The 12921-nt window shown below is 43.6% G+C and overlaps 12 protein-coding genes across 12 annotated transcripts; 8 read left to right on the top strand and 4 right to left on the bottom strand.

Moving 5' to 3' along the window:
* Window positions 1-38: 38 nt before the first annotated feature.
* On the top strand, window positions 39-1235 carry HK407_01g01810 (putative GPI-anchored wall transfer protein; the record flags this gene model as incomplete). The annotated part of the gene is made up of 1 exon (XM_060420182.1): window positions 39-1235. The coding sequence occupies one exon, from the start codon at window positions 39-41 to the stop codon at window positions 1233-1235; it is 1197 nt and encodes a 398-aa protein (XP_060277744.1).
* Window positions 1236-1397: 162 nt separating this feature from the next.
* On the top strand, window positions 1398-3014 carry HK407_01g01800 (uncharacterized protein; the record flags this gene model as incomplete). Its single annotated transcript, XM_060420181.1, has 1 exon — window positions 1398-3014. One exon carries the CDS (start codon window positions 1398-1400, stop codon window positions 3012-3014), a length of 1617 nt encoding a protein of 538 aa, XP_060277743.1.
* Window positions 3015-3184: 170 nt separating this feature from the next.
* HK407_01g01790 (Rho GAP domain-containing protein) lies at window positions 3185-4048 on the top strand (the record flags this gene model as incomplete). Its single annotated transcript, XM_060420180.1, has 1 exon — window positions 3185-4048. The coding sequence occupies one exon, from the start codon at window positions 3185-3187 to the stop codon at window positions 4046-4048; it is 864 nt and encodes a 287-aa protein (XP_060277742.1).
* Window positions 4049-4115: 67 nt separating this feature from the next.
* On the top strand, window positions 4116-5186 carry HK407_01g01780 (uncharacterized protein; the record flags this gene model as incomplete). The annotated part of the gene is made up of 1 exon (XM_060420179.1): window positions 4116-5186. One exon carries the CDS (start codon window positions 4116-4118, stop codon window positions 5184-5186), a length of 1071 nt encoding a protein of 356 aa, XP_060277741.1.
* Window positions 5187-5276: 90 nt separating this feature from the next.
* Window positions 5277-6704, top strand: HK407_01g01770 (uncharacterized protein; the record flags this gene model as incomplete). Its single annotated transcript, XM_060420178.1, has 1 exon — window positions 5277-6704. One exon carries the CDS (start codon window positions 5277-5279, stop codon window positions 6702-6704), a length of 1428 nt encoding a protein of 475 aa, XP_060277740.1.
* Window positions 6705-6732: 28 nt separating this feature from the next.
* Window positions 6733-7755, top strand: HK407_01g01760 (putative WD40-repeat protein; the record flags this gene model as incomplete). Its single annotated transcript, XM_060420177.1, has 1 exon — window positions 6733-7755. One exon carries the CDS (start codon window positions 6733-6735, stop codon window positions 7753-7755), a length of 1023 nt encoding a protein of 340 aa, XP_060277739.1.
* Window positions 7756-7841: 86 nt separating this feature from the next.
* HK407_01g01750 (uncharacterized protein) lies at window positions 7842-8198 on the bottom strand (the record flags this gene model as incomplete). Its single annotated transcript, XM_060420176.1, has 1 exon — window positions 7842-8198. The coding sequence occupies one exon, from the start codon at window positions 8196-8198 to the stop codon at window positions 7842-7844; it is 357 nt and encodes a 118-aa protein (XP_060277738.1).
* Window positions 8199-8230: 32 nt separating this feature from the next.
* HK407_01g01740 (putative Ulp1 protease) lies at window positions 8231-9001 on the top strand (the record flags this gene model as incomplete). Its single annotated transcript, XM_060420175.1, has 1 exon — window positions 8231-9001. The coding sequence occupies one exon, from the start codon at window positions 8231-8233 to the stop codon at window positions 8999-9001; it is 771 nt and encodes a 256-aa protein (XP_060277737.1).
* Window positions 9002-9071: 70 nt separating this feature from the next.
* On the top strand, window positions 9072-9314 carry HK407_01g01730 (uncharacterized protein; the record flags this gene model as incomplete). Its single annotated transcript, XM_060420174.1, has 1 exon — window positions 9072-9314. One exon carries the CDS (start codon window positions 9072-9074, stop codon window positions 9312-9314), a length of 243 nt encoding a protein of 80 aa, XP_060277736.1.
* Window positions 9315-9508: 194 nt separating this feature from the next.
* HK407_01g01720 (minichromosome maintenance complex protein) lies at window positions 9509-11629 on the bottom strand (the record flags this gene model as incomplete). Its single annotated transcript, XM_060420173.1, has 1 exon — window positions 9509-11629. One exon carries the CDS (start codon window positions 11627-11629, stop codon window positions 9509-9511), a length of 2121 nt encoding a protein of 706 aa, XP_060277735.1.
* HK407_01g01710 (uncharacterized protein) lies at window positions 11598-11936 on the bottom strand (the record flags this gene model as incomplete). The annotated part of the gene is made up of 1 exon (XM_060420172.1): window positions 11598-11936. The coding sequence occupies one exon, from the start codon at window positions 11934-11936 to the stop codon at window positions 11598-11600; it is 339 nt and encodes a 112-aa protein (XP_060277734.1).
* Window positions 11937-11960: 24 nt separating this feature from the next.
* HK407_01g01700 (uncharacterized protein) lies at window positions 11961-12725 on the bottom strand (the record flags this gene model as incomplete). Its single annotated transcript, XM_060420171.1, has 1 exon — window positions 11961-12725. The coding sequence occupies one exon, from the start codon at window positions 12723-12725 to the stop codon at window positions 11961-11963; it is 765 nt and encodes a 254-aa protein (XP_060277733.1).
* Window positions 12726-12921: the final 196 nt, after the last annotated feature.

Genomic DNA, 12921 nt, shown 5'->3' with positions numbered 1-12921 from the left:
CCATGCCATAAATCATAGTGGCAGGCAATGCCCTGTCGATGAGAATAGAAAACGAGCTTGAGCTACTCCAATTGACAGGTTTGAGTGTGTTTTCGCTGCTAGTGTATTCCACCGGGTATCAAAAAACCCTTCTGAATGATTTTGTGTTTTGTATAGTGCCTCAGTACCTTGCAATCATGTATCCAGATAGCGTTGGAAACATTTACATATGCCTGGCGATGATGATAAGTTATTCGGGAATTGAGAATAAAACAAGCAGAAATGATCCACAAACACGGGTGATCGACATGATGCGGTTTGTAGTATCGCTTTTGGTGGTCATTGCAATTTATGCAGCAGACTTTTCGATGTTTGACCCAAGGCTTGGAAAGTTCCACTTCTTTGGAATCGGGCTGATGGATATCGGCGTGGGCAGCTTTATTTTCAACGGAGGGATTATAGGATATAAGAGCCAATCGCGGCGATATTTTAAATCGTGTCCTGTTCTTCTTGTGCTTGGACTCACTAGGTATTTTGTAGTTGAGCAGTTTGGATTGAATGTGAATCCAAGGGAGTATGGGATGCACCTAAACTTTTACTTTCTGCTCGCATTTGTGAACGTGATGTATGCAATAGTCAGATCCAGGCATGATTTTGTTGTTGGGCTGTGCATGATTACAGTGTATGAGGTAGTGCTGAAGTGCACGGGGTTGACGCATTTTCTGCTCTCAGACAGGAGAGAGACGCTGCTTGAGAAAAATAAGGAAGGCGTGCTTGCGATTATTCCGTATCTCTCGATATTTCTAATGGCCACCGCAGTTGGCAAAATATGTTTTTCTGATATGAAGAGATACAGGAAGGGATTCGGGATGCTGGGAATTACGGCAATCTTTGGCTGCCTGTATGTTGTGTTCAGTGTGATGAACGAGGCTTCTCGAAGGCTGGGGAATGGAGCATTTGTGTTTTGGGTTCTTGGCCTTCATAGCCTGCACATGACGGTGTATTTGCTTTTTGAGAGCATGTTTGATTTGCATGTGCCTTTGATGATGCGGTTCAGCAGCTCGAACATGATGTTTGTTTTTCTGTTTTCAAACCTGTTGGTTTTGGCAGGGAACATGATGTTTGAGCTGAAAGCGTTTTCTGCATTGGAATCTCATGCAAACATGCTTGTGTATCTGGTGAGTGTTTTTGTGATTCCTGCAGTTTTTGCAAGCACATTTGACCTGAGGCGCATTGGTCTTAAGTATAGAGCGTGATGTGTAGTGTAGTGCAATAAGACAGGATGCCTGTGTGTTTGCATGTGATATTGAGCATTATAGGGATGAAACTGCTGAGCAAGTAGCTAATGGTGTATGCTGAGAAGGACGGAGAATGAATAAATGAGAATGATATTTGGAGATGGATTGGCTACGCCCTAAATGATGAGCAGAACGGAGATGGTGTGCAGCAGAGGAGTGTTTGAAGGAAGACATGCAATTATGCTTGAGAATATTTTCCATTTGCTATGTGGGCTTGACACGGCTCATTTGAAAATAGGTGTGCGAGATAGACAGTATGTATTGATCGCTGACACAGGATATCCGCAGCAGCTCATGTGTTCGTTTGAGTCTCTAGGAATCAACATACGAGTGTTCAGCAAGTTTATACAGAAGTCGCAATACTGTTCGGATGCAATTAAGGGAGCGATTGCAGACTGTGTTGAGAAGAAAGTGGATGCATACCTGAAGGACATGGTAAGGCTCAGAAAGGAGATATGCAGTGTTGAAAGCCTTGTGGTAGCTATTGGCGGGTGGAAAGACGAGTTTGAGGAAGTAAGAACGGTTATTGATGGAATCAGAAGCATGAGCGGAATGCGAATTTTGAACTACATTAACGAAAGAATGGAAAGAATAACATGCTTTGAGTGTCTTTACCAGGGATTTGTTTCTGCTTGTACTGAGATAGTGAGGGAGGAGATTGAGTGTTGGGTTTTGGAAGGCAGGATTCTTAGCGATGGATTCATGGTAAGGATAAATGAGGAATGTAGAGGGTTTGAGGAATCGAGATGGAGCAACAGGTATGTGCTGGTTGAAGAGAATGTTCCGTGCTGCTTGGCAAAGATGCGAGACGTTGTTTTCGATTGCGGAAGGGTAGTTAGCATCGGTAGAGGCATTGCAGGGAGAAATGTGTTCAAAGACTCTCGCAAGGAATACGAACTGGTTGGATTGATGGGGTTGAATAGGTATTTGAATGCACAGCTATTGGAGTTATTGAGATCAGACATTGAAGGAGAATTTGATGAGATGTATAGATATTTGTTGCTGAATGATTGTGCAGTGTATGCTGACATGCTTGACGAGGTTGGCGACGAGGTTTTTGGAGTAAATGAAAGGACAATAGTTAAGATGAATGCAATAAAAGATGGTAAGCACACAGCGGGGTTTTGCTTCAAGATTGCACAGATGTCGCTAAATTCCTATGTGATGAAGATTCTTGGCTCAGAAAAGAAGTGGAGCCGTGATTGTAGGGGATCTGTGCTTGAACTTCTAACGGTGGAATACCATCCACGAGTACTGCGCGACTTTATTTCGCTGAGGGTTGTTTCTGAGCTTGAGATTCTGTTTAGGTTTTTGTTTACTCTGATGGCGCTTTCGTATCACATGGAGAGGCTCAAAGGATACAGATTTGCAAGAGTGGCAGGCATGGTGATTGACAGGTTCAGATTTGCGATATACTCGAGGATGCCCCGCATAGAAGTCAAGCAAAGCATAGGCCATGTGATGGAGGCGTTTTTTTCAAACATCAAAAGATGGCTGAGGGAGTTTTACTTGACGAATGAGAAGACATATGGCGTGTGGGGAGATCTGTTTGATATATGCTTCAGGTTTCTTGATGCTGAAAGTGGGATGGTGCTGTGCGGAGAGGACGTGGATGGATATGAAAAGGAGTTGGCCTATGCTTGCGAAAGATTGAAGATTGAAGTGAGCACACTCGACTATAACGACTGTTTTGTGCACTTTTTGAATGGAGTGCACTGGGAGAAGGTATTTGATTGAAGCATGGCTTGCTATGGATGTGCAGCAGCTGTTGATGTCTGTGCAAAGGCTTGCGTATGGTGGACTTCTGATCTAAAGGCTTTGAGTACCTGTGCCGTTTATAAATATGTCAATTTGTTTTGATAAGTGTACAATTTTAGTAGAAAAGATGATGAGGGAGTAAACAAAGTATGGGAGGAGGTGCCAATAGTCGAACAGCGAGTAGGGATGTAAGAACGGTCAATGGGCTGGGCGATGAGGACTTTGAGGTGTATCGGTCTATTTTTTTCTGGCATTACGACGATCTTTTGAAAAAGTATTTTGGGAGATTCCAGAGATTCAGGCTGAGACAGAGCAAGCTTGCAAGGATGTTTTTTGAGTACAAGGCGTTTAGAGAATCAACAGAGTGGGAGGGTGTTTCTACGAGTTTTAGGTATGGTGATGATGCAGAGCTGTTTGTTCCAAGGAACTTTTACATACTTACTGAGACTATTCTTAGCCTTGATTGCAAGGTTGATGGGATTTTTAGGATTGGAAACTCTATTGAAGTAATCAACGAGTGTGTGGGCATCATAAATGAGTGTGTAGATAATAATGTCTCTTATGAGGATGCCAAGCAGTGCCTTGCCAGCAGATTCAGCGTGATTGACATGGCTACTGCATTCAAGCAAGTTTTGAGGGAATACCCAACAACGATAGTTCCTGAAGAGTTGATGGACACTATGCTGGTGATCTCGAAAGTAGGCAACAGTGAAGATCAGCTTGTGCTGTGCCGTATGCTGTTTTTAGCGATGCCCAAGCCTAACAGGCATGTTCTTGAGGCAACGATAAACTTTTTATACACTGTGCATGACATATCCACGAATAAAGGAACGGACTATGAGGGAAAAATGAATATTGAAGGGATATCAAGGATCATGATGCCGAATCTCGTGCTTAAGTCGCACAATCAAGTTGATCTTGATAATATAGAGACTCTTGTTAACTTTATGAAGATGTTTTTTGAGAACTTTGCCCAGATTGTTTGCTTGGATGAGAATGTTGCTGAGCTTTGAGGCTGTTCTGTATTGCATGATATAAGGACGCATGCATGCTGAAGTTGCAATGGATGAACGACCCTTGATGCAGGTGATCAGGCTGGACAAGAGGTTTAGAAGAATGAATCTGTTTGATGTTGGAGGATGCATTATTGATGGAATTGAGTACCTTGAGGAAATTTTGGAGTCGAACATGAATGCTACTAAAGAGGACGACAAGCATCTGTATATGCCTTTGATGATTGGAAAGCTAAAGACAGATGACTTTACTGAAGAGGACTGCAGAAACGGGCTTTTGATTGTGTGTGTGAGTTTGCTAGAGACCAATTCTGTAAACGAATTCCTGAAGCGATTTTTCCAGAGATTTACAGTAAGGACAGTTGAAGAGTGGAAGGAAATTGAGTTTTGTTCTCTGGATGATGCATCAAGATGTCTGTGTCTCAGCAACAAAGATATTGCTTTTTATAGGCCAAGGAGATATATTGAGCTTCCGAATGAATCTGATGTAAAGATGAGCGGAAGCAAGTACTGCCAGGATATTCCCTGCACAGAAAATAAGATTATTTTGGGACCGCTGGATGTGAACTATGCTGACCTTAGGGATGCACTTGACAGGATTGCACCTCTTCGAGGCTTCAGAGTGTGTGAAGATGCAAGGTATTTTGTATTCACCTTTATGGACGATGATTTCTGTGATGCATTTGTGAGAGTTACAAGCCATGTTTATATGGCTGATTGCAGCCAGCCGCTTGTGTCCAGAAAGGCATATGACGGATGTGTTCTACTGGACCTTGGGCGAAATGTTCCGAAGATTGCACCAAGAAGGCTTGCAGGACGTGTTGCGCTCAGCAAGGAGCGAACACGCATTGTTGTGCTGCTGAATGTTGTTTCATCATGCGATGATGTTGTGGAAGAGATTTTGCACGAAGTAAAAGAGCAATGCAAATATTGTGGAGATATACGCAATGTGGTTGTTCCTGCTTTAAAGCACGGGTTTAAAAGACAGCCAGGAAGCTCAACGATTTTTATTGAGTGTGGTGATATTGAGACATCCGAAAAGGTGTATAGAGAGTTCGGGGGGCTTGTGTATGACGAACGAATAGTTGTTGCAGGATACTATCCCGAGATGAATTATGTGGCAGGAGAATATGAATGAGACTATTAATTAAATCAAAATGTTGAAATGTGTTTTGAATGTTTGGCTCAGAGAAATTAGATTTATGCAAGAGGTTGCCTAAACAAAAGGATGGTCAAGGACAGAATTCCATTGCATGTGATGATGCTTACGTATGTGTCGTATTTTGTTGTTATTCTACTAGGAAATGCTAGAGACACGTTTGGAAAGTTGTTTTTTCCTGGATACTACCGAAAGTACAAGCATGATGATGGCATGCCGCCTCTGTACAGTAGCTTTGAGAGCTTTTTCAGTGGAAGACTGTTCCGCAGAATCAGGGATTGCTGGGAAAGGCCGATTGCTGGCATACCTGGCAGAAAGGTTATGGTTATAGAGCGTATCTCTGTGGATCACAATGAGAGTTTCAAGCATACGGGTAAGACGGTGGAGCTGCTTAACTTTGGATCATACAACTACCTTGGGTTCAGCAGCAATCGCGGGCCTATCACAGAAAAGGTAATAGACACATTGTATAAGTATCCTCTTGTGCTGTCTGCACCTTCGCGAGAGGTGGGATGCTATAGCATCATAACCGAGCTTGAGCAGGAAATGGCGTCGTTTCTGTATCAGGAGGATTGCATTGTGTTTTCTATTGGATATGGAACAAACTCTGCAAACATACCCGTGCTATGCGATGAGGAGACTCTTATATTGTCTGATGAGCTCAACCATGCATCGCTCATTACAGGCACAAGAATCAGCAAGGGCACAGTAAGAGTGTTTGAGCACAACAACATGCAGGACCTCGAGGAGAAGCTTGTGTTCAACATTTCGCAGGGGCAGCCACTGACTCACAGGGCATGGAAGAAGATCGTGGTAATTGTAGAAGGGATATACTCGATGGAAGGCACAATAGTCGACATGAAGAAGCTTGTTGAGCTTAAGAAAAAATACAAGTTCTACATATTTGTGGACGAGGCGCACTCAATCGGTGCACTGGGCCGTACTGGGCGAGGCGTGTGTGAGTATACTGGCGTAGACTTCAGAGATATCGATGTTTTTATGGGCACATTCACCAAGTCATTTGGAAGCATGGGAGGATACATAGCAGGATCGAAGAAGTTGGTGACATGGCTGAGATTCTACAGCGATTTGTCCATGCATGGCGATCAACTGCCGCCGTTTGCATGCTCACAGGCTCTGGAAAGCTTGAGATGCATAAAGTACACTGAAGAAGGGAGGAACAAGATTGAGAGACTCGGTGCGAATACTGCTCTTATGAGGAAAATGCTTGTCAGCGAAGGATTTTTCGTGCTTGGGGATGATGCATCGCCTGTAATACCTGTGCTGATAGTTTACCCTGCAAAGATAGGCGAGATTTCCAGAAGATGCATGGCAGAGGGTATTGCTGTTGTGGTGGTGGGATATCCAGCAACGCCGATTCTTACAAGCCGGATGAGGTTGTGTGCGTCTGCATCTCACAGCACAGAGGATGTGCAGAATGCTATGGAGGTTATCAATAGGATAGGAGGGGAGCTTGGGATGAAGATGTGTAAGTGACAAGCATACTATATGTAAGTGGTGAGTGATGCGCAACGAAAACATCACAGCACATGCTGGAGTATTATCTATGGCTGCAATAAAGACAAAGATGGATCTGCCCATGGACGAGGAGGTCTACTGCATTGACTTCTATTCGAGTACAAGAATGCTGCTGTATGGTGGGAAGAACAACAAGTGCATTGCAGTGAATGTGGATACTGGGGATGTGGTGGCAGTTGTGGAGGATTTTGATGACTCGGTTGTGTTTTGCAAGTTTCTGGACTCTGAGAAATTCATTGTTGGGTCTTTGGACGGAACAATTTCACTCATGACGTTCGAGGGAGAGATCAACAATGTCTGCCTAAACGAGGACATTGCAAGGATGAAGGTTCTGGGAGATAAGATTGTTGTTGGAACAGAGATGGGCAATGTTCATGTGCTTAGCCTTGACCTGTGCTTTCAAAATGTATGCATTGGGCAGCATGCTGAGATACTTGATGTGTGTTACGAGAATGGCAGGGTTTACACTTTGAGTGGCAGCTCGTTCATGACGTTTGATGCAAATACACACCAGAAGCTGGTTGGATTCAAGGTTAAAAACGGGCTTTGCCTGGACAAGATTCCTGAAAGCGATGTCGTGTGCATAGGATCTGAAAACATGATTGTAATAAGCAAAAACACGAGCATTTTGGCGAAGATCGAGGTTGAAGGATCGCCTCTGTGTGTCTTATACATGAACAACTACTTTGTGATTGGAGGATGCTTCGAATACATTTTGCTTGTTAATATTCCAATGGGCATGCGAGTGTTCAAGATACCGCTTGGATCCATTGAGGTGTGGGACATAAAGGGATTTGGGCTGAATCAGATTGTGTTTAGCACGTCGTGTGGGCTTGTTGGGCACGGCGACATTCGGGACGAAAAGAGCTTCAGGCTGTTCAGGACCGATCTTGGATCTATCTTTGATCTGTGCTTCAAGGATCAGGTGGTTTATGCTGCTGGAGAAAACGGATACAATGTGATTGATCTGTATGACACCGATGACTTGGAATGCATTGGGCAAAGGTGACTGCATACATCGCCATACACTGGAATCATTTATAGACAGTGATAAACATTTTAATCTACCTTTAGTTTGTGTGGAATCGCCGAGCCCTATTCGAATGCATGTGAAAACTCATCCTTGGATACAAGCCCGTTTATGCTGAGAAGGCGTATCATGTCTTTGATCTCATGATCTGAGATATTGAGATCTAGCTTTGATGCAGCACTTTTAAGCGTTTGGAGTGATATATGCTGCTTTCCTTGTGAGAAGAACTCAAAGATTGCGTCAATGTGTGTTTCTCCCTTCATGAACCTTATCTGATCAAAGGCTATTCTGTCGCCCATGATATTTTTCTCAAGTGGCTGCCTAACAATGCTCAGGCAGTATCCTTTGTATTCTTCGTATCTTAGGAATCCTTTTCTTCCAATATCAAAGCTTTCCGGCGAAGCATGGCTAAAATAGTCCATGAGGGTTTCATGCTGTATCATAAATCCCTTATATGAGTCAGTACAACCAGGCTGATGAAGGTGGAAAACAAACTGCATGCATGCGCTGCAAAAAAGACTGCATGCTGGAAGTGCATACACACGATGTAAGCGATTGCCTGGCTGCTTCTGCCACAAATGAGTTTGAAGCTGCTTTTCGGGTGTGCATCCATGATGAATTGCCAATAAGCAGGATGGGTTATGAGCTACTGCCTCAAGATCTAAATAGATTAGCGGATGGCGGGCTGCTGAACGACAAGATAATCAATGTGTACTTCGAGATTGTTTCAAAGTATTCTACACAAGCAGTGCATTCGTTCTCAACGTTTTTCTACAGTGCATTAAGGAGCAGGGGAGTGGAGTGGGTACAGAGATGGACTTCTGAAGTCAATATCTTTGACAACAAATTGATATTCATTCCTGTTCATGTTCCTGGCCACTGGTGCCTTGTTGTGATGGATGTTGAGGAAATGCAGCTGGAGTACTATGATTCCTTAGGCACTGCTGACATGCAGGTGGTGGATTTCGTGATTGAATATCTCCGTGCTGAATGGTGCAGAGTGTGTGGCGATGGATTCAAGATTTCAATCAAGCCGATGAAAGACATTCCACAGCAGCAAAACGGAACAGACTGTGGAGTTTTTGTATGCATGTACGCAAGATACAGGCTGGAGAAGAACAGCAAATGGTTCCGTTCAAATGAAATCAAAAGCCTCAGGAAGGCAATTCTGCATGAGATAATGGCCGGAAGAATAATTTACCTAGTGCCGCATGTGCTTGGCTGATGTAATGGTGCTATTTGTAATTGTGTATACTTTTAATAGAGTGTTTAAGAAATGCAGCAGCTAGGGGTGCATGAAGAAGCCGGTTAAGAGCAAGAGCGGAACCTGCCAGGAGATCGAAGAAGTCAATGAGCGAACACTGATGATGAGGAGGATGCTTGAATGTATAGACAAAGGAGCAGAAGATGAAATCAATGAGATTTACAGATATGCGCCATATGATGACGTGCCTGAGTTTGTTAATCTCTGGTCAATAGAGGAGACACACGGTGTGCTAAACGACGTGGCCATTATTATGGCTTCAATAAAGGAGTGACTAAAGATCGGTGTTTGAAGAAATCAAGGAGATCAGCACACAACAGCCTCTAACTGTGCTGATATTCTTTTTATATTTTATCGTAAACAAATTCTCAGCATCCACAAATGCATTTATTTCATAGTTCATCTGACGCATAACATCGACCGGATCGATTAGCCAAGCTCAGCTCATAATGGTGCTCTGCAAGACCACTACACATCATAGTTTGGATGCACATGGATCTTTCCATCGCATACAAACAGAACACCCTCTTTTGCAATCAAAAACGACAACACGTTTTCAACCTTGACATTCTCATCTAGAAACGCTCTTTCACTTTCAATGTACGGTTCACTTTCTGACATAAACGCTTCTAGGAGCTCATGCCTCTCCATGGGATCCCTGGTCTTGATCAGGTATATAAGCGAACTCGTTATTCGCACATAATCCTTATGATTCACAGCAAACCCGGGATGCTCATCTGTCCTCGCTATCACCTCTATGTCTTCTCCTTTTATCTCGATCACGCTGCTTTTCATCAGCCTGTGTGCTTCCTCAACATACTCCCTGCTAACAAGCTCAACATCATGAATCTTTGCAAGTGCTTCGCTCAGCCTAATCAGGCTTTCCAGATGCCTAGCAGTCATCATATAATTGCTGCTGTGGACCAGGCTGTCCTGCCGTATTTCAACATACTTCCTTACCAACAGATCCTTGGCTTCATCAGTCATCCTTGGCTTCTTTCCTCTCGCATGCCTCAGATACAACTTCACTTGTTCAGGTGTAAAGTAGCTGCTTATGCTTCCAGCCTCGCTCAGCGATGCATGGTTGTTCAGCACATGCATTGCAACATTCCTGTCGTTTTCGGGATTCACATCGTCAATCAGTACAAAGTACAGGTCAAACCTTGACATCACAGGCGCACTCAGATTGATGTTTTGCCTCAGCGTCTTCTTCTTGTCGTACCGGCCCTTTATGGGATTCGCTGCTGCAAGAATACTGCTTCTTGCATTCAACGTTGCATTGATGCCTGCCTTCGATATCGTTATTGTTTGCTGCTCCATCGCTTCATGGATGCTCACCTGATCCTTGAAGTTCATCTTGTCAAACTCATCGATACAGCATACCCCAGTGTCGCTCAGCATCAATGCTCCTGCATCAATCGTAAACTCTCCAGTTTCGCCATCCTTCACTACACTTGCTGTAAGTCCTGCTGCACTGCTGCTCTTTCCAGATGTATACACACTTCTTGGCAGAAACGCACTCGTCTGCTTCAAAAACTGCGACTTTGCTGTTCCAGGATCTCCAACGAGCAGTACATTTATATCTCCTCTAAGACTGGTTCCGCCTTCTGCCTTCTTTCCAACTCCACCAACAAGCATTAGCAAAATCGCATTCTTGATCGAGTAATGCCCATGGATTGACGGAAACATACTCTGGCTTAGCTTATAATACAGGTCCGATGATGCTTTCATCTCGTTGATTATTGCAAGCTCCTCATTTGTAAACTCCTCCTCCGTGCTTCTGCAATCTGCATGGATACACATAAAAACCATCTTGTGATTCAGGTCCTTGATGTTGATGTTCCGTTTCTTCTTTGCCTCCCCGCCCTCTCCTTCATGCATAGGAACCACCTTGCTTTGCGGCATCATCAATTGAATAACATCAGGGACAACTATCAGATACCCTGTCATGACAATCTTATCTCCAGCCCTGATCTTCTCAACAAGCTCATTCCTTACTATCACATCCATACTCCTTGGCAAAGACCCAGCAGGAATCTCCTCTGTGTTTTCCTGAACATGCACTCTTTGCCAATTGCTGAATTTGCTTTTGCTCATGTCCAGTGCCCACTGCTTTCTATTTGTGCACAGATGGTTCGGGCATGTCAAGGGCTCTGTGTACTTGAACTCCTGTGCAACATTTGCAGCAACACTGTTGCATATCTTGCATGCAAACGACCCGTTGACCAGCTCCGGCCTTACTTGTGTTGTTCTTGTAACTGTTCCACTGAAGCTTATAAGCTGTCCCAACCGCTCGCTCTTGAGCTGCCTGATCTTATACACAACGTGGCTGTTCCAAAACGACGTGTACTCCAATGCAGCAGAAAACGTCTTTTTGGTAAACACTTCCGTACTGTTGTTAATTCTATCCACGTCTCGTGAAAAGTTCTTCAGAAGGTCTACATACAAATCCACAGAGTATGCGTTGATATCCTGAAGATCAATAGTAAGCACTTGCTCGTTCGTGTATATTGCTTGCTCGGCCTGATGCCTTACTTTGGGCGAGTTTTCAAGAAACTCAAGAAACTTCCCGTGAACTTCCTCTGTCATCTGGGATATTTTTTTCAACCATGAAACCATTGCGGCCTGGACATCCCCTGTTGTCTTCTTTTCTCGAGTGCCTAAGCACCACCTTTCTCACCTGCTTATACGGAGATGCTCTTTTTATGCTTGCACCTAGAAACACGAATGCATATATGAATGTGTATACAAAAAGAGACGCAAACCTGAGCGATATCTTTGGCGATATGTATGGCATTCTGATTACAACTGGCGCATGGAACACAAGAAACGAGCATATAGAGGCAAAAATCAATGCTATTCCAGCAAATCGTCTATTACGTTTTATTCTTTCCATCAGGGTTATACTTGCCTGCCACAATCAATAGTTGTGCCTTGTTCCATCCAATTCTTGACAAACTCCGATTCTGCATGCATTCACGCGTACAAACCCTCCGTTCAGGTTGAAGTCTGTAGCAGATATATGCATTTTTTCTCTGGATGGCTTAAGCTGATGCATGCATTCTATCTCCAGCTCTTCATCAGTAGCAGGTTGTGCGATGAAATAGACTGTGTCGGCGTCTTTCCATATCCTGAACCTAAATGAATAGCCATGCATAGATCTTGGCATGAATCTGTACATGAATTGCTTTGCAACTATTGAGAACATACTTCTTGATGCATCAGCATATGCTTTGTACACAGATGCGTAGCCTTGCAGTCTTTGATGCATCCCATCGAATACACTGTAGCCTGGAAGTGTGTTTCTGTCGTCCAGGCACTCTAGCTTGATGAAAACAAACACACCATCAAAGTATTCCTTAATGCTGAATGGAGGATGTATCTCGTATATGTGCGATTCAAGAACTCTCTGCTTTGTAGCATCAACATCTTCGAACTCTCTGTACGATAGCACGCCCATGCGATCATTCTCGCAGTACGTTTCGATGTAGTTCACAGTCATGATGCTTGGCGTGCCTGTATGGATGATGATGTTAGTAAAGATCTGCTGGTGATCAAGCCGTACTGGGATGTGGTACATATCACCTGGAAGCATTGAGAATGTATTTTTATGTACTATCTCAACCAAGGTACACCTTGGAATGCTCTTTGGAATGAATGACATTCCTTCATATAGCCTGATCATGTATGGGCAAGATGTATGGAAAGTGTTTTAATAGCACATGAAAGGAAGTAAACAGTGGTGGCTGGTAGAAGGATGCACTCTGTGCGAAGAATACATGTGTGCTTGTGGGCAGAATGTGTTCATGTATGCGACTGAAGTGTTGATTGAAGTGTTTGCAAATGGATCGAATGGAGAAGTGTTTTTGGATTTTTTTATG

This window comes from Ordospora pajunii, assembly GCF_021821965.1.
Source record: "Ordospora pajunii strain FI-F-10 chromosome Unknown Cg_01, whole genome shotgun sequence".
NCBI classification, from domain to species: domain Eukaryota; kingdom Fungi; phylum Microsporidia; family Ordosporidae; genus Ordospora; species Ordospora pajunii.
Note: the sequence above shows the minus strand (reverse complement) of the source record. Positions and strands in the feature narration are given on the sequence as shown.